We start from the raw sequence: 27,503 nt of genomic DNA on the forward strand, positions 1-27,503 counted from the left end.
GTTCCATCGTGACAAATGACATCAGTCACAAACTGGTAGAATGGGCCATAATTCTGTGAGCGAAGTCAAGTAAGAATTGCGTGATAATCGTGATTTACATATCAATTATGTATGAGTCAAATTCCCCTTCAAAATGTTCCAGTGTTGGCCTGTTCAGCTGACTATTGTTTCAGTTTCAGTCCTAGGGAGAGTGAGTTTTATCACACAAAATGTGTAATCATCATTAGTAGTTATTGGTGACATGTAGAATGATGAATACAAGTCTACAATATCTTCAACTAGCTGCCAGACAAAAAAATGCTACTTTTGATTAGACATGAAATCTAAACAAAATGTGTGGAGATACAAACACAACAAATGACCAATGGAACATTATTGCACAGTTTGTTTATTGCACTCAACAACATACAAAGTTCTGTAGGATCACTTCAGTGGTTCAAAAGCTAGTGGTCCACTGCTACTGAAAGTCTGGCACCCCAAAATGTTTTTATTCAGTTAGAGACATGTTTAACAGTACACTGCCAAAACCTTTGCATACAACCTGAGCCTACTGTCAATATACCTCTTTGTTACACACAGACAAGATGGTGCCTACCAACATAAGTGGGCTACATGTATAAACCTCATTTGTCTCCGTCAGAAATTACTGAGCTGTGGAGAGGAGGTTGAAAGTTGAAAAGAGTTAAAATGGCCTGTGTCAAAAGGACAGTCAATTATTGTCTTTATTATTGTCCATTGCAGCCAGTTTACTTGGAACAGTGAATCTTTGGGTGGTTGTTATAAAAACAGCACAGTATATCTAACCAGGAAATGTATATTTTAAGAGCTTGGTAACTCACACAGACATACTGTATAGTGGAGAGAGGAGCTAGGTAATAGTAGTCACTGCTTCACCTTTACTATCTCTGTCGGTTGAGCTACAGAGCAATGTGATGCTCAAGGAGAGGTCATGTTGACACTGGGAGGTAATCCTCGGCGCATAACACAACACAGGAATACCTCGCACACAACAATCCGATGTCTCAGTCTCACACTTCCCTCTTTTATCTTTCACAGATCAGCTGACACGTCTACCAGATCTTGTAGGCAAAAAAAGGTTCCCCACCCATCCCCCAATACAGAAATCGTACATAGTCAACAACACCAAAATATTTGTTCTTGGAAGAACTCCTGGCAGGCTCACCATTTATTAAACAAATATATTTTAGTAACGTCTGAAATAGCACTATGAAAAATAGACTTGCGATCTATTGCATCCTTCTAATACAAACATTATTGGTTTAGATCATAACTATCTCTACATCTGCTTGATCTCTCTGCTACAGTATGCATTTGGACAAAGCGACAAAGATAAACATCTCAATTGGAAAGGATAAATTAAATTCATGATATTGTTAAATATCATTGTTCAGACTTTATAAATATTAAAAGCATCACAAATCTAAGTTCTCACATTTCCCTCTTATAAAACATTTAGTAAACATTTAGCAACAGTAAAAGTGAGTGTTTTGGGAAACTCACTCAAAAAGTAGTATTGTACACATTCATATACATATATAATTATACTTTAAGGTTAATTTTATACTGTAAGGTTTCGTCATCTTACTGTGTTTTAAAACATCAATCGTACCTAAACATATAGAGCCTTTGGAACAAAACCTGTACAAACATTTATCAAACATTTATCAAACATTTGGACACGCGCTGTAAGAACAAACATGTAGTAACCTAACTAGTACAAATACTCTCCTAAAAATTCTACAAATCCATAAATTCTCTGTTTTGTTTCTGTCAAAAGCTTGAGGCAAACATTTATATTTATTGTGAATTCTATATGTTGCGCTGCGTGGTAAATCCACCAGTAAAAGGCATCTCTCAAAATATTACACCCTCTCAAAAATCTCAAAAACTGTCCCCGCATTTTACCACTGGGGGAGTCGGCCCCACAGCATCCATATTGCTACACAGTGCAAAAAATATACATAATATCACAACACAACAGAGTCACGCCATTTTGAGTGTACAATATAAACAGACAAGTGAGCTCCAAACATCAAGGCAACACGGATGATCTGTCACTCCTACCTGTCACTATCTTTTCTTGAGACGCATGTGTTGTGCATGCTGTGAAGACCTACAGCCCGACATCAACATTTCCAACACTACATACAGCACACAGAAGACACGAGGACGCCCCCTGTGCAATATCACTGCAATGCCAAATGATGAAAATAGTAGAAATGGTCTTACCTTTAATGTGAGCAGCAGGATTTTTGCTCTTAAGCAAAATTAATAGCACACAGGTGGGAATGTGATGATTTTAGCACAAAACCCCTCTGGCAAAGACTAGCTGAAAAAAGTGTCTCTGAAGAATGGCAGAACATCTCTACAGACAACACTGAAATCCTTCATGCAAAGGAAGACCGAATCTGTCTAAAAGTGGACACACAGAGTATTGAATGGACAAAAGAAAAGACTGTGTACCATTTTGAATAATCTGAAACGTATGCGCTATTGCACAGAGGCGTCCTCATGTTTGCCGCATACCATATATGAACTTATTGAAGTGCTAGTGTGGGTCTGTGGGCTACATACACCACAGGACCACGTTTAAGTAAATACAGTGTGCGCAAGTTCACCCTCCCATCCTGCCGCCTTGGACCTTCAACACATTCACGTCTAGATAAATATTTGCTTTTTCTTTCATAATTCTATATATATTTTTTTTTTGGTTTGGTACTAGTCTGTGTAGTGGTTGGTTTGAGTGGCGGAGAAGGGGCAGGCCTGGGGGGGAGCGGCTGGTAGTCGTGTCGGTGGCCACTACAGCCCAAAGAAGATGGAGCAGAGCAGGAAGATGGAGTAGAGGAAAATAAGCCCCAGGCCCAGCCGCTTGTCCAGCTTCCAGTGGTTCAGGTGGATGCTCAGCACCTGTGGACCGACACAACTACGGATCATTATCCTCCAGCTACTACAGGTGCCTGACCTGCCAGTATATATCTCTCTCTGTGTTTATATCCCTCTCTCTCGTGCTCAGGGATATGCTGTGTGTAAGTGTTTGTATGTGTGTGTGTGTGTGTGTGTGTGTGTGTGTGTGTGTGTGTGTGTGTGTGTGTGTGTGTGTACCCGTGTACCCACCGTGAGGAAGACAGAGGCGAGCAGTAGGATGACCGAGTACACCAATCCTTTGTTGTTAATGGGCACCTGATGACAGGGAGAGATAGGAGCAACATGGTGCTTACAAGGCAATGTGCAGCAGGCCTATCACAATCCCATCTACAGTCTGCTCTCCATCGCTCAAATCGATGAGAGAACACAGTCTCCCCAGAGGGATGTGGCTGACTGGTTAGTGACTACAGACAGAGAGACATGAGAATTCTACATTTGTGTATGTATAAATGAGGACAGATTAAACGGGTTAAGGGGTGCTAGACTATGTAGATTCCATACTGTTGAGCCGTGTTCCACCACCAGGGTGCGCAAAGCCCACGGGAAGCCCAGTCCAAGCAGGATGTCAAAGATGTTACTGCCAATGGAGTTGGACACTGCCATGTCCCCCATGCCTGAGGACAAAGAGCAGGACAGACATGGACTCAACTCTCAGCCCGGACAAACACACACACAACTGATGTTTGTCACTGAGATGGAAGATAAGCTACAATGGAGTGCTTTAAAGGTACATTATGTACTTTCCTGACGTGAACAGAAATGGTTACAAGTCAAATATGGCAGTGTAGCTCTGGAAGAAGAGTGAAATGATGAAATGACTTAGCAATGTCTTAACTTTTTTATCCTGTTCTTTTTATACATGTCTTATAATTTCAGTTCAGTTCAGTGTTAGGCACTCCAAAGGAAAGATTAAAATAATAATAATAAAGAAAAAGAACAGTGAGCTCTTTGGTCATCCTACCCTGACGTGCGACGATCAGACTGGCCATGCAGTCTGGGACACTGGTGCCGGCCGCCAGGAACGTGATGCCCATGATGTAGTCGGGGATGTCGAGCGTGTCACTGATGATGGTGACCTGAACAGGAGCAACAGGTGGACAATGACATCCAGCGCCTCCATCAGGTCTGGGATTTCATTTTGTTGCACAAGGGCTCTGAAGGCTTTTTATACATCATGCATGTGGATGGATGTCTGTGAGATTCGAGTTGGAATATCTTCAGACTACAGTACAAACGCAAACTCACTGCTCCCCGAGCGCCACTGGTTGGGCACTTCACCGCACTGTGTATTCACTGCGTGCTGTGTGTGTTGTTCACTAATTCACAAATTGGGATAAACGTAGAGACCGAATTTCCCTCACAGGATCAAAAAAGTATACTTATGCTTATACTTATATACAGTGCCTATAGAAAGTCATCATACCCTTTTGAAATAGTTACTTTTTTTGTCTTACAGCCTGAAATCAAAACCCATTTAAAAAAAAATCTTTTCCAGTTTTATTAACAAATTTAGCTGTACAACATCAAAATAATGAAAAAAAAGTAAACAGTTCTGAAAATTAATAAAAAATGAAAAACTAGAATAACAGGGTTGGAAAAGTCATCATACCCCTGACTTAATACTTTGTAAAGCTCCCTTTTGCTTTCATTACAGTCATCAATCTGTTTGGATATGTCTCTATTATAGCTTTGCACACCTAGCTAGGGGAATATTTGCCCAATTTTCCGTACAGAAATGTTAAAATTTAGTCAAATTCTGTAGGGAATGACGATGGACTGCTATCTTCAAGCCAATCCACATATTTTCTATAGGATTTAAGTCAGGGCTCTGACTTTGCCACTCAAGGATATTCACCATCCTATCCTTAAGCCACTGCTTTGTTCTTTTGGCAGTATGTTTAGGATTATTGTCGTGTTGGAAGGCGAATGACCTCCCCATCCTCAGCTGTCTAGGAGAGGGACGCAGGTTTTCCTTAAGAATGTGGGTGTACTTGGCAGCATCCATTTTCCCTTCTATCCTGACCAATTGCCCAGTTCCCGCTGAAAAGAAACATCCCCACAACATAAAGTTGCCCCCACCATGCTTCACACTAGGTATGGTGTGTTTTGGGTGGTGTACTGTGTTGGTTTTCGCCAAACATTGCGCTTGGAGTTCAGTGCAAAAACACATCTGGAATATTCTGCTACCATGTGGAAAAAGCTTATATGGTCAGATGAGGCTAAGATCGAACTTTTTGGAGACTAAGATTGAAGTTTTTGGACTGAGCTCCAGGCGCTAACCAAGCACAGTATACACACCCAAACACACCCAAAACACACCATACCTACTTTGAAGCATGGTGGGGGCAACATTATGTTTTGGGGATGTTTCTCTTCAGCGGGGACTGGGCAATTGGTCAGGATAGAAGGGAAAATGGATGCTGCCAAGTACACCAAAATTCTTGAGGAAAACCTGCGTCCCTCTCCTAAACAGCTGAGGATGGGGAGGTCATTCGCCTTCCAACACGACAAAAATCCTAAACATACTGCCAAAAGAACAAAGCAGTGGCTTAAGGATAGGATGGTGAATATCCTTGAGTGGCTAAGTCAGAGCCCTGACTTAAATCCTATAGAAAATATGTGGATTGACTTGAAGAGAGCAGTCCATCGCCATTCCCTACAGAATTTGACTAAATTTTAACAATTCTGCACGGAAAATTGGGCAAATATTCCCCTATCTAGGTGTGCAAAGCTATAATAGAGACATATCCAAACAGATTGATGGCTGTAATGAAAGCAAAAGGAAGCTTGACAAAGTATTAAGTCAGGGGTATGATGACTTTTCCAACCCTGTTATTCTAGTTTTTAATTTTTTATTAATTTTCAGAACTGTTGACTTTTTTTTCATTATTTTGATGTTGTACAGCTACATTTGTAAATAAAACTGGAAAAGATTTTTTTTTTAAATGGGTTTTGATTTCAGGCTGTAAGACAAAAAAAGTAACTATTTCAAAAGGGTATGATAACTTTCTATAGGCACTGTACCTCTTCTAATGCGCTGTCTTGCATAAGAACATCCAACTCACCCTGATTCTGCGCATTGAGGAGGGGAACAGTAAGAGGACTATAAAGTATGTGCAGTCAGAATATTAGCAGTCCTTGTCATGACTCATGAGTGCACAGCATCTATGGAGTGTCAGGTGAGCCGAGCGCCACCATGGGTGCACGGCGTCGGTGTAGTCTCGGGTGAGCGGAGTGGCGTGGCGTTGTGCCCTTACCATCCACACCATGAGATAGGAGAAGATGGCGATCCACAGGGTGGACGTGGCGAAGGTCACCATGAACCAGCGGTGCCAGCGCGGCCACACACAGTTGGGCACGGTGAGGTACAGCAGCACGCTCAGGGGCCACGACACGAACCACTTCACCCGGGCACCGCAGCCCGCTGCCAAAGCAAACAACACGGGCACAAGACTGTCAGTGCCCGGCCTTGAGTAACACATCGAGATAATGATCTTGCCAGCATAGTGTGTGTAGCACTTAACAGTTCATCACTGATTAAATGATTATGCTGCAGTCCTGGCAAACAGGTTAATTTGAACACCACTCTGTGTAATTTTTCAATTATTATACAGGGTGTGTAATTGAGGTAAATTGTATTTCTAGACACGACTGAAGTAGACTTTAATGGGTAATATCCGTAAAAATACTACCAGAGAATGAGGATAACACATAAAGGAGGATAAGAAACAGAAATAAGAGCTTTTAGTCAAAGACTATGCTTAATCCATGTCTGGGAACATGGCCCAGAATGTACAAAGCTTTTATAAAATAAACATTAGAACTTAATGTGACATGGAACTGCCCTTTAACTTTGAGGGTGCTAATTTGAATAGTGGACTAAGTGCAAAGTCTGTCAACAAGCAAGATTTTCACACCTAAACTAGAGCGGTCATGTGACATAAGGGAGCATTGATCTGACTCATTAATGTTTGCGCTTCAGGTCTTGTCCATGGTGTTAAATTAGCAAACTGATTTTGCTTAGTTATTAAATTAGCATTACCGTAATTTCCCGACTATTAGCCTCGGTTGATTGATTTTGCAAAAATTGTTTCAGCTATGAGGTTAATACACTGGGGCAGTTAATATGGTGTTATTAATATGATTTTGTTTCCTATAACTTGCATATACCACTGTCCTGCGGCTTGTCTATCAATGCAGATAATATACAGGAAATTACTTTGGTTAGATATAAGATTTTCCACTTTGCTTTCAAATTAGGACATTAGGACACAATATCAAGTGTTTATTGCAGTTTCATGTCTTCCTATGTAGATAATGCACGATAACATCTACAGCAAACAAAGAAACAGACAGCCATTCCTTCCCCACCTGGCACCTTCAGGGGTCTGAATGGCTCGTCCCCCCCGTCGTCCTCCTCCTCTGGCTGGGCACAGACACCTTTCCCTCCCCCCTCTCCGTTGGAGCCGTCCTCCAGGGCCTGGCGGTCCACGCTTCCGCCATTCTCCATGGCCCCAGAGCACAGCCCCTTCACCGGGGTGTCCCCCCTGCTCTCCCTCAGCAGACGCTGCCTCTGTAGGGGGGGGGGGGGGGGGGCAGAGATAGAGAAAGAGAGAGATAGTTTAACACAGTCTCACAGAGTTAAGTATGATTTCCAGACCAAAATTCTCCCGCATCATCAGAGAGAGAGAGAGAGAGAGAGAAGAGACAGACGCTACCCTCCCCGGGGGGGGGGGGGACTGAGAGTGTGAACAAGTGTGTTGTGTGTTCCTTCCTGTCAGCAGTACTGGACATTCAGTAGCAGCTTTGGAAAGAGCGTAGAAAATGGACAAGATGGGGTATTGACGTGTAGTTTCAAAGCATCATAGAGTACATGATATAGCCTTATCACAAGGCCCTCACAGTAGCTTTACAACAGTATACAATAACTAGAGAAAGCAATTCCAGGGAATTACGAGTGCATGAAAAATGAAGCATTTCTGCTCAGTAAAATACCGTAGATAATGTTTCAAATATCATTCAAGCACAAAGATAGAAGAGAAGTAGAGAAAAGGCTGATGGGTCATAGTTGATGACAATTAAAAGTTGTAATGGTTAAAAAGTTTAACAGTTGAGCAGTTCAAATAGTTGAGCTATGACAACTGTAATTCGGAATGGCTGAACAGTTAAATAGTTGCGTAGTTTTTAATTAAATTATTAAATATGAAATGATGGTACCAATGACTTATTTTGAAACAGTCGTGGGCAGAGGAAACAGGTGGTGGGAGTCATAGTTGATGACAACTAGCAAGTGAAATGGCTGAACAGTTAAATAGTTGAGTAGTTTAAATAGTTGAATTAATTAGTAAATTATTTTAGTGAGGACTTATTTTGAAACAGTTTTGGGGCGGAGGAAACAGTTGGTGGGAGTCTTAATAGATGAAAGCTGACAGTTGAAATAGCCAAACAGTTAAATAGTTGAGAAGTTTAAATAGTTGAAATAATTAATAGTGAATTATTTTAGTGAGGACTTTTATTTTGAAACAGTTTCAGGCAGTAGAAACAGTTGGAGGGAGTCATAGTTGATGACAACTGACAGTTAAAATGGCTGAACAGTTAATTAGTTGAGTAGTTTAAATAGTTGAATTCATTAATAGTGAATTTAGTTTCAGGCAGTAGAAACAGTTGGAGGGAGTCATAGTTGATGAAAGCTGACAGTTGGAATAGCCAAACAGTTAAATAGTTGAGTATAAATAGTTAAATAGTTGAAATAGTTGAGTAGTTTAAATAGTTGATGACAACTGACAGTTAAAATGTCTGAACAGTTAAATAGTTGAGTAGTTTAAATAGTTGAATTATTTAATAGTGAATTTAATTTCAGGCAGTAGAAACAGTTGGAGGGAGTCATAGTTGATGAAAACGGACAGTTGGAATAGCCAAACAGTTAAATAGTTGAGTAGTTTAAATAGTTGATGACAACTGACAGTTAAAATGGCTGAACAGTTAAATAGTTGAGTAGTTTAAATGGTTGAACGATTTGATAGTGAATTATGGTAGTGAGGATTTTTATTTTGAAACAGTTTTGGGCACAGGGAACCGTTGAACAGGACCTGTAGTCTTATCAGAGCCAGCCTGAGAGAGAGAGAGAGTTCTGGCATACAGTAGGATTCTAGAAGCCTGAGAGTTCTGGCATAGGATTCTAAAAGCCTGGGAGAGAGATTTCTGGCATAGGATTCTAATCGGTGATGTCATAATCATAATGTTAAGTCTATGGGGAAATTTTGATAGTTTTAATTAAATAGTTTAAAAAGTATAAAAGTTACAAAGTTGAAAAATACAAAGCCCAAGTCACCGAAGTAAGATCTACGCGACACAGTTTGAATGAAGTTTCAAAGTTAAACCGTTGAAGCCGCATTAAAAGCACAAAAAGCGTTGAAGAATAATAATAAGAATAGTTGGAAGAACAATAGAGTGCATTTTTCATGCACTCTAATTAGTATATAACTTTATCTATCTTTATCTTATCTTTATACGTACTGTTACCTGTGAACCTGTCTTACACAGAGAGCACGGGCCAGTTCTGGGAGAGAAAAAGCAGAGTGCCGGGTACGCACATCCAAATGTTCAGGTGCTCGATCAAAACTTAACTGAAGATAAAAATCAAAAGAAAGATCTGCACACTGTTAGACGCTCAAGTGAACCTTTTTTTTCCGCAACTTTCAATCTCATAGATCTTTGTCAGGCATTGTAAAATCAGCATCCCAAAGCAAGACAGCGATATAAAGACGCAGGTATTCGTTACACAAGTGACTGTGCTTCACATGATTGAGAGTCAGCCTGCTCCCATCAGACCAAAATCAGAAGCTTGATTGAGAGCTGCTCTCGTCAGACCAATTCCCCTGTGACACGCCACAACCACTGCCCGGTTCTGGTTCTGGTTCTGGGAGAACCGCTGCCCACCCCAGCTGTCCCCTTGTGCCCACCTCGCTGATGAGCATGCGTCCGGCCATGCTGAGGCGCGTGCGCGGGGAGAAGTGCGGCGTGATCATGATGCGCAGGCTGGCGTCGGAGAAGGAGAGCTGGTGGGGGTTCAGGGAGAGCAGCTCGTCCACCATCACCACCGGAGAGTCCTGCCCCGAGTTTTGAGCTGCGGAGAAAATGGAGAGAGAGAGAGAGAGAGAGAGAGAGGGAGAGAGAGAGAGAGACGTTGACTTTTAAATCCTTCATTTAAAATCTCATTTGAAAAGCACTGAAAAAACAACACAGGGAGGAAAATCAGTTGATTTCAGCAGCTGAAGACTCTCACACAGATTAATTTACTGGAATGAATCCCTTGCTCACCTCACACACCATTTTCGAGTCGAGCCACGTTCTCAGTTTGCTGGTGGAAAGTGTTCTCTAGCACAATTTTTGTTTCCATCAGAGATTTAAACATAGATATCATATCAACATCCTGACATTCATTTTTAGCTGTGTGGGAGTTTTAACTGAAAAGAAATGCCAACTTCGCCTGCCCAGGTAAAAAAAAACAGCCATTATATACTGTATATTGATCACACCTCACCAGTCTATACCCACGATCAAACACATACAGTTTTTGAAAGCACAACCTCAACGTCAGCAACACTGTTCCCAGAACATTAAAAAGCACTAACCTTGCACATTTACAATAATGTGAAACTATCAACCAGAAAATGGGTGACACCTCCTCATTAAACCAAGACATCAGCTTATAAAGCCCCTTTTCCCCAACCACCTAGAAACCCACCCCAACGTCATGACACCTAGTTAGTGACAGTAGAAAAGAGAGAGAAGGGTAAGAGATAGGGAGAGAAAGAAAGAGAGAGCAAGTTTAAACCTCTTTTATTTAATGAATATCACACGTTCTCACAGTGCAAAATGTGATCTCCAAACAAAAATCTGCCATGCCAAAATCCTCCTGCATGATCCGAGATAGAAAGAGCAAGAAAGAGAAAGAGAGAGAGAGAAATAGAGAGGGGGAGGAGAGGTAGAGGAGCGGTAGAGGAGAGAAAGACACCACACAAATGAGAGACCAGGGAGAGGCAGACATCTGGACTTTAATGAGCTGCTCAGATCATCCAACTGACCTTTTTATGCTTCTCCCATCTCCAGTTATGACAAGACTACTGTATGTATTGCATGTTTACATGGAACACATGCGGGGTCACGAGCCAGAAATGTACACATGGCCACAGCGTCCGGGGCATTTTGTGTGCTTCGCTTTGACATGTGGCGACACAATAAAACAGTTGGAGCCGAATATAAAACAGACTCGGGGGTTCGGACCGGCGCTCGAGCCAACAGACCCCTCGGAGGCCACCGGTTCTCAGACTGGAGTCTGTATCAGATATCACCGTCACTAACAAAATGGACCGGCTAAGAAGTGACGTAGAACGGCGATCGCAGTGTAAACAGAGCGCAGAACAGATTATCTGTAAGTTAAAAGAGAGGAGAAACAGACCGGCGCGTCAGAACATACACAACACAAGGGGCGGCCAGGACTGGATAGAATTAACCTGGAGGACACTTGAGCACGGGACTTTCCATACCAGGTTACGTACACAGAAAGACAGCATGTTATACACAGAGAGCAGCCCAACATATACAGGGTGACAGTGCAGTGTACACACACACACACACACACACACACACACACACATACACAGACACACAGACAACACAATGCACTGGTGGAGTGAAGAGGAGAGACTTAAGTCGCACAGCCAACAGTGGCTAACAGGACAGCGATTACAGAGATAGGCCCACGGCAAACGAGATGCAGCGACACACGCCAAGGCAAACAGGTCAATAAGATGTCACCCCAATCGACTAAACAGCCAAGAAGTGCTGCCTGAGCGGGCACGACAACAACAAAAAAACCTGGCACGCCGTCAGGACATCCGATAAGACCGTCCCTGGCAGACAGATAACTAATGGGGGGAAGCTTTTCTCAGGAGCACCATGGAGGTGTTGCAGATAACTAATGAGGGGAACCTTTTGTCAGGAGCACCACAGAGGAGTTGCAGATAACTAATGAGGGGAACCTTTTGTCAGGAGCACCATGGAGGTCTTGCAGATATCTAATGAGGGGAACCTTTTGTCAGGAGCACCACAGAGGAGTTGAAGATAACTAATGAGGGGAACCTTTTCTCAGGAGCACCATGGAGGTGTTGCAGGGCCCCCCGTCTTCCCCTGCCTCATCCTGGTGGTGGCCTCTGCGCGAACAGCACCTCCCTGGACCCCGGAATTGCCGTGCCACAAAGCCGGCGATCTGGGTGTTAAACCTGAAAAACACGGACACCGACAGTGATTTAAAAAAAAAAAATAATAATTAAAAAAAACAAGAAGACAGAAAGCTGCCGCTCCAAACAGGTACCCAGCGTCCAGACCAGGGTTTACTCTCCGCTCAAAAAAAACTAAAAAACAACGCAACCCAACAAGAGGGCTCTGGTGTGTATCAAGAGCCCATTCCCCTGTGAGAGGGCGTTCATTAGGATAAGTATCTTAGGGAACAGTATAAACTTTCAGTCACATGCAGAGCCATTCTCAAGGCTGTCCAGCGGGAGCCACTCACTTCATTATAAGAATGTAGACCCCATACATGGAGATGAGGAGCATCGATTCCCACCTGGAAGGAGAGACAACAGCGTGAGATCTATGCGGCGATACGGCGGGCCAAGACAGCTGAGTAAACGGAGGGCCAACTGTCTCCTGCAGTCGCACAGGCAGACAGAATGTTATGCCAAACTTACCAGACAACGCGCGCATCGTAGATAACCTATGAAACAAACAAAGGTCTGATGTAAGCATTTCAAAAATAATCTCCTTGAGATACCCATCTGTCTATATTTCTGAAACAATACACGTCAGTTCATGTTGTTGCCACTTATAACATAATTGTAGAGAAAACATAAATATTTTACATAAGCTCATGCATAGATATTTATGGTATTATCTCAGAATAAATAAATATTTTCCAAAAAAGGTGACAACTAAACCAAGTAATTGCTTGAATGAGACAAGAAAAGGTGACAGCTAAACCAAAGTGTTTTAGCTGCCAAAGCAGTTTCCTCTGCCCACACACAACCTGTTTTTTTTTTTTTTTCACTCAACCTCGTGCTCCACTCACCAGTATAAGAGCCAGCACGGAGATGAGGTAGTAGGACGAGTCCCTGAACAGAGACCACCAGGTCAGCACCACCGTCTGTGCCGGTCAGACAGGGGAACAGAGAGCCACCGCTGGTCAACAAACAGCACCCTGGAGCCAGCGCACACACAACCACCCCCTCCCCTCTCACACACCACGGAGCCACGGGCCCTTTTTATCCAGGTGAGTGTGTGTGTGTGTGTGTGTGTGCGTGTGTGTTTGTGTCTGCATGCCTGTGTGTGTGTGTGTGTGTGTGTGTGTGTGTGTGTGTGTGTGTGTGTGTATGTTTGTTTGATTATGTGCAGAGAAATTGAAGAGTACAGAGCTGTTAGCTATGCTGGAAGCATCCATGGCTTTGTGATGTCCTTTTCCAACTCTTTCAGTACAATACAATACAATGCCACATACCTGTCCAGCAAAGATGCCACAGACACCTATAATGACCAGGATGTTGAAGACCGCAGAGCCCACAATTGTACCAACGCCCACATCTCCCTTGGTGATGAACACACCTAGCATTGGCAGAAAACATATCCAGTAAGACATCTCTGTGCTTTAGCGATTCTTTTTTCAAAGGACAGGAATGACTGAGATTCATTGTAAGATGTCCAAGCTGACATCTAGTGGCTTCATTTTGAAATACACAAAGCTTTCAGAGTTTACATTAGAAGGCTGACTCATTTGAAAACAGGTAACAAAGATTCACACTTCAAGGCCTTGCAAGTCCTGGCTAAATGACAGCATTACAGAATGATGCATTACACATGGGTGTACTGACCAATGAAAGAGGTGAAGGGTGAGTATAGTGAAAGTGTACTGACCAATGAGAGAGGTGAAGGGTGAGTATAGTGAAAGTGTACTGACCAATGAGAGAGGTGAAGGGTGAGTATAGTGAAAGTGTACTGACCAATGAGAGAGGTGAAGGGTGAGTATAGTGAAAGTGTACTGACCAATGAGAGAGGTGAAGAGTTCTGGGGCGGAGCTTCCTGCAGCCATGAAGGTGGCCCCTGCTACATCCTCACTGAGTTGCAGGTTCTGCCAGACACGAGGAGGAGAACATTAACAACCGCTCCGCTCACCAGCACCAAAGAGCTCTCTTGAGTTCGGCATCTGGATCTTCAATCAACGTTAACATTTACACAGCTAATCAGTACAAAGGGGCCTTCTTGAGTTTGACATGTTATTCTTCAATCAACATTAACAATTACCCAACTAACAATTACAAAAGGGGTTTCTTGAGTTTGTCATCCATCTTCAATCAGAGTTTTTTTTTCCTTTTCCAGAGTGATTTTCCATCTCATTTGCCCAACGCACTGTTTCTGTGTAAACTTGTGTCACTCTCTAAATGTATTCTACTATTCGTTACGAAGTGTGAAGGTGGAGAGGGGCTAATTTTAGCGCCTGGTCTGTGTATTCTGCAAGTTTAGCTGATGCTTTCGTTCTGTTTGGGCTGTCTGGTTTTGTGCAAATTGATGGAGGATTTGGTCTTCTCAGTTCTTGTCTAGAAGTAGCACCACATGGTCGTTCTGCTATTTCTGTCTCTGCGCATGATTGGTGTTGGTTCTCACCTCAGAGATTTTCTCCAGGGAGGGGACGAAAAAGTCATCACAGACAATAGCGAGAGCGTAGAACATGTAGATGGCCTGGGAGAGGAGTTGAGGGGACACAGCAGCCGTTTGGAGAAAAAAAAGACAAATAGGTAACAATTAGGCTAAATAAGAGTAACAGAGTGTTTTCTAATAAATCAAACTGACTATTCATGGCCATTGCAAACTAGTCAGTTTTGTGTTGTCAGTGCTGTGTTGTCAGTGTTGTGTTGTCAGTGTTGTGCTGTCAGTGTTGTGTTGTCAGTGTTGCGTTGTCAGTGCTGTGCTGTCAGTGTTGTGTTGTCAGTGCAGCATTGTCAGTGTTGTGTTGTCATTGTCAGTGCTGCGCTGTCAGTGCTGTGTTGTCAGTGCGGCGTTGTCAGTGCAGCGTTGTCAGTGCTGTGTTGTCAGTGCTGTGTTGTCATTGTCAGTGTTGTGTTGTCAGTGCTGCATTGTCAGCGCTGTATTGCATGGGATTAAAAAAAGCCTTCCTATGTAAGCATCCATTAGGTGCTAGACGCAGCGGCGAGGTGTTTCCTGCGTGATTCAAGCTGCAGCACGTCTGATGTGTTAAGCCAGTGATCTCGATATGAGATCTGGGATATGTGACACATGAAATGCAGAAAAGATTGGGTCTCTGTCTGCCTCTGTCTCTTTTTTGGTTTGTGTGTGTGTGTGTGTGTGTGTGTGTGTGTGTGTGTGTGTGTGTGTGTGTGTGTGTGTCTGTGTCTGTCTGTGTGTCTGTGTGTGTCTGTGTGTGTCTGCGCGAGGCATCAAAGCTTCTGCTGGTTATGATGAGTTATTTTGTTTTAATGATGCTTGATGAGCTGGTAAAACCTCTAATGATGTGTAAAATTACATGACCAGTGTGGTTGTTGTGTGATGGGGGTGACCTGTGAGGCAGGTCACTCTCTCTCACACACATACACACACACACACACACACACACACACACACACACACAGACACACACACACACACACAGACACACACACACACACACAGACACACACACACACACACACACAGGGGAGAGGGGGATGGACAGTGGGTGAGCACTCACACCCAACACGTGCAGCAAAACCGCCCCCTTCCGTCGCTCCTCCTTGGTGAAGATGTCCGCAGGGAACTCACTGATGGCTGAGAAGAACAAAGAGAGAGACAGAGACATAGAGAGCGAGAGAAAGAGAAGAAAGAGAAAGAGACGAGAGAGATAGAGAGAGAGAGAGAGAGGGAAAGGGAGAGGGAAAAGCAGAGGCATAAATGAGAATATTCATGTCTCATTACTAGAGTACCACGAGTCCGAAGGGACGCTCTGGTTTGTAGCTCATTACGATGCATGCAGTGCATGTACAATGCATCAGACCTTTGCTCATGGCAGGTAGCTCAAATACACACACAAGCACAGGCTAATTATGACAACTACGGTATTCAGAGGAGAACGTGATCAGATCAGAAAGCGCAGTATTCTCCACAATGACAAAACAAAGCTTTTCGACAGTCATCCTCCACATGGTCTTCCAAGTCTTCACACTTCATATAGACTTACAGAAATCGATTAAGCAAAACTAATCAATGGCAACATTTATGTAGCTTTCCTATTGTCATGGCAGTGCAAGAATAATACACTCTCTGTGCCAGCGCGCGTGTGTGTGTGTGTGTGTGTGTGTGTGTGCGCTCTTCAGTTGTGCCTTATCAGGTGACTCCCAGCATATGTGCGGCTCCTGGACCCCCCACTCGCTCCCTCTCTGAGCTCGGCTGTGACCGCAGTCTTCAGAGACGAGGGGCAGATCTGAATCACACAGCGAAGCAGAGGGGAAAATGAACTTTAACGACCGGCGAGCCCGAGCTATTTATAGCAGCGGTGGAGCTCGCGTCGCCACAGACCCACCCCCCACCCCCCATCCCCCCGCATACACACACCCACACACCCACTCCCCCCTCTTGCCCCAAGACCCCTGCCTTCTCCGCCACAGAAAGGCACGGCCAGCAAATGTTAACGCGCTAACCCAGGCCTCCCCGTGGATTAAAAAAAAAAGGGCTGCTGTCATGTGATCAAAAGCGAGCAGTTCCTGATCACGGCGTCCGTATGGAATACACTCGCATAAATGAGATGATACCATATGGCCAATGGGGAACTGGTGAAATGAAACGCCTTTGTGTGTGTGTGTGTGTGTGTGCCTGTATGTGTGTGTGCCTGTCTACATGTAAGAAAAAATATATTGGATGACTTATGGACAGTGTCCATGGAATGTGCATAGGTTTATAGGTTCTCTATAGGTTCTCATCACTGCCATGTCTCCAAAACACAGTCTTCTCGTGGCTACTCTCTGTTTACCACTGAGTAGTAAGACACAGAACACACACACACACACACACACACACACACACACACACACACACACACACACACACACAGGCTTGGGTTTGTCTGCAAGACCAGCTGTCAAGCTGGAACAGGGAGTGGACCAACTGAGGGATTAAGCAACCGCATCCGAGCACGAGCGCGAGCGCGAGCACGAGCTCTCTCCTCCAGACCTCCACCAGAGAGATGCAGCGGAGGAAGGCGTCGAGACCACACTGCTGGCTCCCCTCTCTTCTCTCTCTATCTTATCTTGTGTGGAGGAGAAGCACGCCGCGCACACACACACACACACACACACACACACACACACACACACGCTGGACAAGGACATCTGCAGTGGGTCCACTTCCTCCCCTTTCCGCTGCTGCTCGTCCTGGAGCTTGGCTTTAAAAGGACACGGAGCAGAAGCAGCCGCACGGCTGAAAACCTGCCCACATGTCTCCAGGACGACCCCCGTCCAAATGCACCACAACCCCACCAACACACACACACACATACACACACACACACACACACACACACACACACACACACACACACACACACACACACACACACACATGCATACACACACTCTCTTTCTCTCTCACACGATCTCTCTCTCACACACACATACATACACATACCCTCTCTCTCTCTCTTTCTTTCTCTCTCTCTCACACACACACAACACAGAAATACTCTCTCTCTCTCCCTCTCTCTCCCTCTCTAACCCCCCCCCCCCCCCCCCCCCCCCCACACACACACACACACACACACACACACTCACAAAGAACTGAATAGTGAGCAGAAACTGTATGCAAATTTGGCGGGCCAAGAAGACAGGGCTCAGATGAACATTCTGACAAGCGGCTTTGGCAAAAGCAGTTGCCATGGAGACCCTCTCCCACGGGGCAGTGGTTTTTTCGTTGATTGGCAGCGGTGGGGAGCCAATGGCGGCTGCGTGAACAGAGTGAGAAAGGGGGTGGGGAAATGTGTCTTTCCCATGGACTTAATTTATGGAATATGGAAAAAAGACAGGGAGAGAGAGGGATAGAGGGAGAGAGAGAGAGAGAGAGAGAGAGAGAGCGTGCTCAGGATGACAGACAGCGCAGAAGCACAATTTCTAAAAATATTTATTTTTTCCAACCAACTCTCAAGAGAGAGTCCTTGAGAGAGTAAGAGAGGAAGAGAGAGAGAGAGGGAGATAGTGGGAGAGGAGAAGAGAGATGGGGTAAGAAAGAGAGGGGGGAAAGGAAAATAGAGAGAGAGGGCAAGAAAGAGAGAGAGAGAGAGAGAGACACAGGCAAAAGAGGAAGGAGCCGGCATACTCCATGAGAGGGTAGTGGCCAGGACTTCACCCTGTCAGGCTGCCCTGCTCCTCCTGCTCCTCCTCCTGCTCCTGCTCCTGCCCCTACCCCTGCTCCTACCCCTGCTCCTCCTGCTCCTGCTCCTGCCCCTACCCCTGCTCCTGCTCCTGCTCCTGCTCCTGCCCCTACCCCTGCTCCTGCCCCTACCCCTGCTCCTGCCCCAACCCCTGCTCCTGCTCCTGCTCCTGCTCCTGCTCCTGCTCCTGCTCCTGCCCCTGCTCCTGCTCCTGCTGCTGCTCCTCCTCCTACCCCTGCTCCTGCTCTCTCTCTGTGCCAGGCGAGCAGCAGAGCCCCACTGCCTGACTCAGCCCAGAGCCGCTGGAACAATGAGGCTCCCAGGATCAGACGCCATGTGAAGCGCAGCCTGCATACCTCGGCAGCCATTTACACTGCAAACAGCAGCAGCAGCAGCGGCGGCAGCCCTGACCATGCGCCACCTAGGGCAGCCTGTCAGGCTGGGTTTGCGTCAGGGCCGCGTTGGTTTGCCCTCCCCCCACCCCAGCCCTCCTGCACCACCTCCACCCTCCTCCTCGTTCTCCATCCCCTCCGGCCCCCGATGGCCCGAGCGTGGAGTCGGCGCTTCTGTCCGAGCCTCTCTCTGTGTGCCAGTGTCGCTCGGGCAGCTGGCCCGGCTCAGAGAGCTGGTGCCCGGTGGCGTTGGTGCCCGGTGGCGTCTGTGCCCGCGCAGCCCTGCCAAAGGGCCGCCGCCGCCGCAGATTTCAAAAGCCGGAGAGGAAGAGAAGGGGGCAACAGCTGCACTCCCACACGGCTTCGTAACCACGACTACCGTCACTGCCGTCGGGTCGGTCGTCCTCACGGCGGCACTACTTTGCTCGGGCAGACTAAGATTTAAAAAAAATAAAATTCCAGGCTGATCCAAGCAGAGCAGGGGCATGAGGGTCTCTGTGATGTGAACTCACGGGTGAGGAAGTGTGCTACGGTGGGCTTTGTGTGTGCCTATATGCACCTGCAAGGGCATGTAAGATGGCAGCCGAGTATTTTGCTTTAACACACAGCTCTGGAGAGCTAAGCCCAGATCTGAGTCCGATGTGTGAGTGTAATATGCGTGAGAGAGAGAAAGGAGAAATAGAGGGGGAGAGAGAGAGAGAGAGAGAGAGAAAATTAGTGAGTGAGTGAGTAAGTGTGAGAGAGAGATTATTGATCGAACAATCAGCAGTATCTTGGCATCCAGCTAAGATATTGAGTGAAAAACACGGCAGAGCAGTATCAGACATCAGTGGAGAGAGAGAGCGAGAGAGAGAGAGAGAGAAAGAGAGAATGACAAAATGACAGCAAGAATGAGAGAAAGAGAGAGCCTGTGTTACATCTGTCAACATGACACTTCTATTCCCTTTCACTGTGGAGGTTTGTGTGAAATACAAAACCGTTTATTTTTGTCTCGCTCGCTCGCTCTCTCTCCTCTAGGAGTATGTGTGTGCGAGGAGGGCTCGACTTTTCAGCACAGAGCTCGGAGCGCGCCAGCCGAGCAGCTGAGGAAACCAGCGACTGCCTGCAGACCCCTCGCAGAGAGAGAAAATCTGTTTTTCACTCGCTCCTTCACCGCCAAGCTGAGCCGGAGAAAATTAAGGTCAATTAAGGTCAATACCTGGCAATCAGAAAAAGAGGCGAAACTCGCATGAATCTCCGCCCACATTCCCGAGTCACATGATCTCATCCATCACGTAACAGTCGCTGCGTGAGTAGGTAGGTGGCAAAATTACATGCCAGCCGAGATTAGCAAAATGCTCTACATCTCTCCATCTCACCAAACTAGATGCGTTGAGCGAGGGCCTGTTCAGCAGTCACACACTGAAACCAAGTGCCTGATGAGGTTTTGTTATTCTGTGCTATCATACCAGACATCTAGCCAATACATTTATACATGGGGGAAAAAGCTGAGAAAATGTGAAGAGAGAGAGAGAGAGAGAGAGAGAGAGAGATGTGACGTGATGAAGAAAAAGTGATGAAGGAAAAGTCACATATCAGGGACTACATGTTCATATAAAAAACCCTCGTGAGCCTGATTCCCAAACGTTTCATGAGACCACCCCCCTTTTATGCTGAAGGACTGTGCTTTCAATGATGATGAATTAGTCCCTTGACAATACAGCAGGATTTTGAAGGGATTTTTTTATTAGAGTATTTGCCAGGTTCCCTTTCTCCATGAGACTAATATACCAAAATATCTCAATGGAAAATTCATCAGTTCAATGAAAAGGCCCATTTGGCTGCCAAAACAAGCAGAGAGAAAGCCGAAAGAGCACGAGGGCCATCATTATTGACACCTCTAAAAATAGACTGGTTTTTTTTTTGTTGTTGGCGTTGTTGATCTAGTCTTTCTATACAGGGTAGCATGTCTAAAGCTCCACTCTTTGAGCGCTCGCAATACAGACTTTCAAAATTTAGCATTCAGTTGCCTAGCAACAGCGGCCTCAAAGGGTGCTCGGCTGAAGATGGGGGCTGCCGTCTCGCTTCTTTTTTTTCTCCAAAAGAAAGCAGACAGCAAGAATACGAGTGGAAAGAGAGAGCTGGAGAGAGAGTGAGAGAAAAGAGAAGGAGAGAGAGAGAGGGAGGGAGGGAGAGAGTGAGGGATGTAGGGAGAGGGAAGGATGGATGGATCATCCTCCAATCAGCCAGCTAAGATTCCTGGAGGGCAGAGTGAGATGCTCGATTAGGCTGTAGTTACATAATCACAGGGAGTCATTCCACTCAGTGGGGACAGAGATTACTACACTAGTGGCTCTGGGCACTTCTGTCACAAAACTAATAACTGCCAATGAATTGATGACCTCCTTGCTGCCCGCAGAATAGCTTTCCATCATTACGTTTTGATTGCAAGGCTCTCCTGGCGGATAAACTGAACATAATAACAAGCCTAACAAATGGAGGCTAACATGGTTGATTCTTTCAATGCTCTCCTTCCATTGTCTATTTTTCAACGATATACCCTAACTCTCCTGTCATCTCATTTCACCCTTTTTTTAAACTGTAGGATTTCAACCTGTCATATGCTCTGTGCCTGCCAACAAACCCCCCACAGATCAACTCAAAAGGAGGCAAGTGGCAGACTGGCCAGGCGTTGTGAAATCTGTACTGCCATCTCTTTACTTTACGCCTGACATCTACATCCACGTCTTTCTTCTCCACCATCTGCGTTTTCCCCTGAAGCGACATGGCAGTAGAAGAAACACCAGCCCCCCCCCCACCCCTCCTCCTGCCTCATTGTAGTCAGGATACCCACAGCAAGCTGACAGGGCAGCTCAATGGGACGGCGAAGCTCACCTTTGATGTAGGCCTCGGCTGGAAACACACACGCCAAGGTGTTTTCCTGCCTGGGATGACAAATGTTACACAGCCCAGACACGGGAGCTGGCAGGTGGACGGATTCCAAATGAGCGCCGCGTCGCAGGTGCTCCAGCGAAGGCACAGAGCTCCCCCGCTGGTTCTGGGTACTTTTCCAGAGGTGGATTAGCAGACGCACGCAAAACAGGGCGACGACATGTTTGCCGACATGAAGAGTCGTCACTTTGTGGTTTTTATTTTGGGAACCGAGACTCCGAGATTCTTGATCTCGCTCCATAAGATTTCAAAATGTCACAAAAAACTAAAGGACTGAATATCAAAACCACCACCACCACCACCCAACCCCTGTTTATGTCTCAATACTGTTGTGTTACATTTTAGGTCGATCACATAATGCATTTATTTTACATTTATAAACTGTCCTAATGAACTCGTGGTGAAATGTTCATAAAAGCCTCCCCTCGCATGCCTCTTTTGTGACAAGCCCAGTCTGACAAGTATGAATGACCTCCTTCCTCCACACATGAAAAGAAACACATTCTCCAGTGTATCCAGAGAGTGAACCGAGGGCCAAGCAAGTTTTCTGTTGTGTTGTGACACAATAAAATATGATTTTTCCAGCCAAGATAATGTTGCAAGTGTCTTGTTTTCTTCTGAGTCTTATCTCGGTGTGGAGAAGCATGGCAGCATGGAGCAGACTTTTTTTTAGTGACCCAACAGTCCACCTCTGTATTTACTTACTGTTTATCTATTTCTCTCATTCTTCCATTGCACAAGCCTGGCATGCTCCTGAAAGCACTCTCCGTTGAAAACTCTCCCCCCTGCACGCGGGCCGCCAAGTTTGTGACGCTCCGTTTACAGAACGCGGATTCCTGACAACCGCAAGCACTGGTCCAAGACGACCTTTGCCGTGGACTTGTAAGGGAGAGGAGGCTTGCGTACACAGGCGGACATGTTCTTGCACACACAAACACACACACAGGCACGCACGCATACGCACACAATCTATCACTTAAACTGCAACCAAACTTCACGTTCTGTTTTCACTGAAAAAGGTTGACAAACGAAATATGACCGTCCATCACCAATACTGTGCCAACATCTCTCCCTGAGTAGAGAGCAGTTCTGGAGGTAGTAAAGTACAGTATCTCCAGCACTGGCTGTCCACTGGGTCATGGTCAGTGTGTTGTGGGAGGATGCAGGAGAGAGAGAGAGAGAGAGAGAGAGAGAGAGAGAGAGAGAGAGAGAGTGACAGCAGGACCTCACCTCCAGAGTGCTGCACTTCAGTGTGATTCTCCTGAAGTATCCTCCGACTGGACCACTCCCGCCTGGACAGCTCGTCTGAGGGATTCGTTTCTGTGTTTGAAAGGGAAAAAGCACTCAGACTGATGAAAGATGAAAAAAGAGGCAAATTAAGAGCAAGTTGAGGAATCGTACTGTCAACAGTGTGCATTTACACAACAATGAGCTAACTTCCTAAAATGCGTGCCAAACCACCTTGCAAATTGGTGTCTTTTTAGCATTATATCTGGAAAAGTTGTGTCATGAAGACTTTTCATTTCATTCAATTTATCTATTTCTAAGGACAACAAACATTAATCAACATTTCTGTGAGAGTGCCAGTGTTAGTGAGCCGACTAATTTCCAGCTGCAGACCTTTGGCAAGATGCTGTAATGTCCATCAATTGACTTGGCCAGTTGTTTAGCAATAAAATGTAATTTGCCAAAACATTTTCTTACATTTATGTGGGATGTTCTGGAGCACACAAGTAGCCTACATAGTGCATTGCCTTGACAGCGAGTGGAAAAGTCTGGGTTGTTTATTTCCTCTTCATGTGACCACATACTGTACCATTACAATTCGTTTGAAGATCATACCAAAGGTTGCCTTTGAAAAACCTCAAAAAAGGCAAATTGTTACATACTGTTGCTTTGACATACGATTGAATTCGATATAATTGCAGTTGTGCAAGACAAAGCAAAGACATCAGTGCTGTTCTCTCAGTTCAGTGTCACTCTGCTTGACACAATACAGCATACCCTGTCCCTTGCCTTGCCTGTCTCTGTATACAATGAGTTGCATTTGAGATTCCAATCCATGAACCTATATAAGGCGAAAGAGTCAACCCGAGGACCTCTGCAGATTACATCTTCAGCCTGGACAGGGTTGTGATGACATTGACCACATACCAAGAGCCGCGTGGAGGACTATCAGTCCCCTGAATCACCCACCCACCCACCCTCACCTAGCCTCACCAGACCACACAACTATACTCTGTAATCCACCTCCAACACAAACAATTTCTCCCAGTTCAGTCAGTTTATCACAAGCTCTTAGGTCTCTCTTGGCAAAGAATGGCAACAGGGGTGGCTGGGGGCGCGTTGGTGCAACTGGCTGCAGCACCCTTACCACATTTGGGTCCCAGGTTCGAGTCTTACCCAAGTCATTTCCCGATCCAACCCCATCTCTCTCCCTCTTGCTACCTGTCTCTCTCTCTCTCTCTCTCCTCACTATCCTGTCACAATAAAGGCAAAAAGCCAAAGAAATATGTTTTTTTTTTTCAAATTAATCAAAACAAATGGCTTTCATGTCTGCCAATGAAGAACCTGAAGGACCTGAAATTCTAATGAGGCTCCAAGCAGGGCAGATGGCATCCGCATAATGACAAACACACACAGGCACAACACTGTGGGTAACGACCACGGCATGGCATTTAAGATTCCTTTTTAAGAAAGTGAAGACAAGTTGCTTTGAACAACAGAAGAAAAAGAAGAAGAGGCCGACCAGTAAGGGGGAGAAAGAGGAGTATCTTGTTTATGCATTTTTTAATGATCGACACGGTGCTGCGGATTTGCATTGTCACGAATCAACAATGGACTCATCTGTCTGCCTGGGCTGCGTACTTAATATTCCATCACGCCAAAGCATCTGAGCAACAGTATGGCTTCAAGCCAGTACCAAATAGGGAAAAAACCTGACGAGAACTCCCGTTAGGTGTTAACATGCCACTCAGATGGACTGCTGCTCAATGGCACTGGGTGGATATTGTGCAATTTGAATAGTAGCCTAATGATCTCAGTCCATCTGTCTGATTTGAATGGAGAGAGCAATAATAAGAGTCAGATGAATTGCATGACAATGGAGGCAATGATGGATTTGGAGAGCATAAAGAGAGAGCGGACAGAAGACTGGCAACTGTCAGAGTCCCCGTAACGACTGCAATGAGTATTACCTCAGAGGACAAAAACCTCAATGCGCTTTTTTTTCCTGAATATTTCATGAAGGGGTACACACACAGTGGACCATGGCCAGAGACCTAGGCTTTCACACACGCAACCACACACAGAAGGTCAACGAAAGTAGCCACAGTCACACAGGCGCACACACCGACGCACACACACGGGAACACAAGCTCACATACATATACTCACAGAGGCATACAGGCGTGGACACACGCACACACACACGCACACGCACACGCACATGCACATGCACGCACATACATGCACACGCACACACATTCACATTCACACAGGCATACATGCACAAGCACATGCACACACACATACACACATTCACACACGCACACACACACACACACACGCTGCACCTACATCACCCTCGGCCACTTCCTGACTTTTTCCTCTTTACTGCCTTAAATCAAAAGGATAAGCTGATCACCTGTGGATTTATTGTTGAGGTTTTTTGTCAGGTCCTAATTAAAGAGAAACCGATAATGGAAATCAGCAGGAGCTGTGAGAACACAAACTAAGACTCCAGAGACACACTAATCCAAACATTAATCATCTCTCTCTCTCTCTCCCTCTCTCTCCCTCTCTTTCTCTTAATTGTACTCTCTCTCTCCCTCTCTCTTGCTCGTTCACTTTCCAAGAAATCCCAACAGTGTCATGATTGATGAACCCCTCTGACACTCTTTTGCAGCCTATATCAACAACCAGTGGTTGTGTCATCACATTTCACATCACGTTTCCTGTATCATGCATTGTGCATTCAGTGAGGATGTCCAACGCTGAGTAGCACACATATCCTACAACACATCAGTGGCATGCAGGGCTGGTTGCAGATTTGGATGATTGAGGTCCAGGGGGAATCTCGGGATGTGAGTGGAGCCCTAATACGGAAGAGGCTCTAATGGTGTGACGCAGGTGTGAGAATCTAAGGGTGGTGGAGAGAGCTGGAGTGTGGAAAGCCAAAAATACCATCATATCTCCTCAAAAATTACAAACTCGTCGCCTTTAAAATCACACACTGGATGTGTCCATGGTGCATTCTGAATATCAGAATATGCTATAACTTGAATTACAATGTTGCTAGTTTAACCAAATAGATATAATTTTGCTTCACAAAAATATAGGATACTGAAAATACATTGATAATATCCTGATGGGACCATGATGGAAATAAGTGTTTCTCACTGTGGCATGCTATCCTTTTTTTGTTCTGTATCTCCATAAATAAAAACAATCAAATATTTAAAAAAAAAATATTTTTATAAAGTCTTTTAACTGTATGGTTTTCAGGAGGAGGTCATTTAAGTCTTGTGCCGTGATTAGTTAACAACATTGGCACCACATCTGGGAATTACTTTAAAATGAGACTCACCTGACAGGTACATGACCTGTGCGAACCAGACGACAGCGAGCAGAGCAAGTCCACAGCAGCAGAACCGCTGGAACGGCCGCCGTCTTCTGGTCCTCAGCACCGCCTTCATCCCGACGTCGCTTTCAGTTACTCCCGTCGGAACATAGCCTGTCACAGCAAGAGGCAGTTCCGTGCCCACTTTGGACTCTCTCTCTCGGCTCTTCCTGGAAACTTCACTTCTTAGTTAGCGGTTTCTGTGCTGTGTAGTTTTTATATATTCATACATCCCCTTCTTGATTCGTTTCCCAGTGTTTAAGTCTATCGCATTGTTCCGGGTAGTGAAAACATCCAGAAGATTACAATGCCTGTTGTTCTATGAAGCAACAGTCGGAGCTACCATAACCTGTGCATGTTTAACGAGCTACAGTCGCAAATGCAGATTTACTCACATATCATCGGGTCAGTGTGGATGTAGTGAGTCGGTTATCTCCCTCCCTCACTCCTATCCCTCCCTCTCTCCCTCTCTCCCCTTTACTCACACCACTCCCACCCTTGCGCTTAGGTCGTGCCAATGGTCGGGTTCCTCAGTTCCCTCGCAAGCGAATTAAGGATTCCACTAGGCGGCGACAGGAAAACTGTTTGTAAAGGGAAACATCAAACGAGCACTACTGGCGTATGGTCTATTTATCAGACAATGCATTCAGCGTGAATCTACGTCAGATAATGTATTACATGCCATTAAAAGTGTACCTACTTGATATGTAAATTAATTACTCTTGTTTGCCATCGGATATAATGAAATTATTTTCATTATACCTCAGAAAATTCCCATCCCGTTCACACTTGTAGCCCAGGCTACTGTGAAATTCTCTCTCTCTACCCTCATACGTGGCTGTGTTTATAGAACATTGATGACTCAAATGCGCTAAGCTCTTGATCCATGTCTGAGGCACGTTTTACTTTGGCCTGTGTGGAGATCCAGCAGAGCTCTCCAGACCCAAATAAAGACATAAGCCAGGGGTATTGTTGTCAACAGCCGCACCACAGGTGTCAGGGTATGTGAGACAAAGTGCTGTGCTGGGCCAGGTTGTTTAGTAAAACCTTCCAGGAGATGTAATCCAGGGAAGTGTGTGCGTTGTGTTGACTTAAAAGCAAAATGGATAGTTCTTCTACTATAAATGATAATCTGAGTCTAAAATGAATT

At 45.2% G+C, this 27,503-nt stretch overlaps 1 protein-coding gene across 1 annotated transcript; it reads right to left on the reverse strand.

Annotated features, from left to right (window-relative positions):
• Nucleotides 1–381: 381 nt before the first annotated feature.
• On the reverse strand, nt 382–26,429 carry LOC134079764 (sodium/potassium/calcium exchanger 3-like). Its single transcript, XM_062535840.1, has 17 exons — nt 26,321–26,429; nt 22,963–23,052; nt 15,743–15,819; nt 14,662–14,736; nt 14,044–14,128; nt 13,502–13,605; nt 13,076–13,150; nt 12,699–12,724; nt 12,521–12,574; nt 12,091–12,230; nt 9,909–10,072; nt 7,318–7,519; nt 6,204–6,370; nt 3,908–4,022; nt 3,448–3,560; nt 3,136–3,201; nt 382–2,928 (listed from the first exon to the last, which is right to left on the reverse strand). The coding sequence occupies exons 1-17, from the start codon at nt 26,427–26,429 to the stop codon at nt 2,821–2,823; spliced, it is 1,770 nt and encodes a 589-aa protein (XP_062391824.1). The 3' UTR covers nt 382–2,820.
• Between the last annotated feature and the right edge of the window lie 1,074 nt (nt 26,430–27,503).

This window comes from Sardina pilchardus, chromosome 5 (genome assembly GCF_963854185.1).
Source record: "Sardina pilchardus chromosome 5, fSarPil1.1, whole genome shotgun sequence".
NCBI lineage: Eukaryota > Metazoa > Chordata > Actinopteri > Clupeiformes > Clupeidae > Sardina > Sardina pilchardus.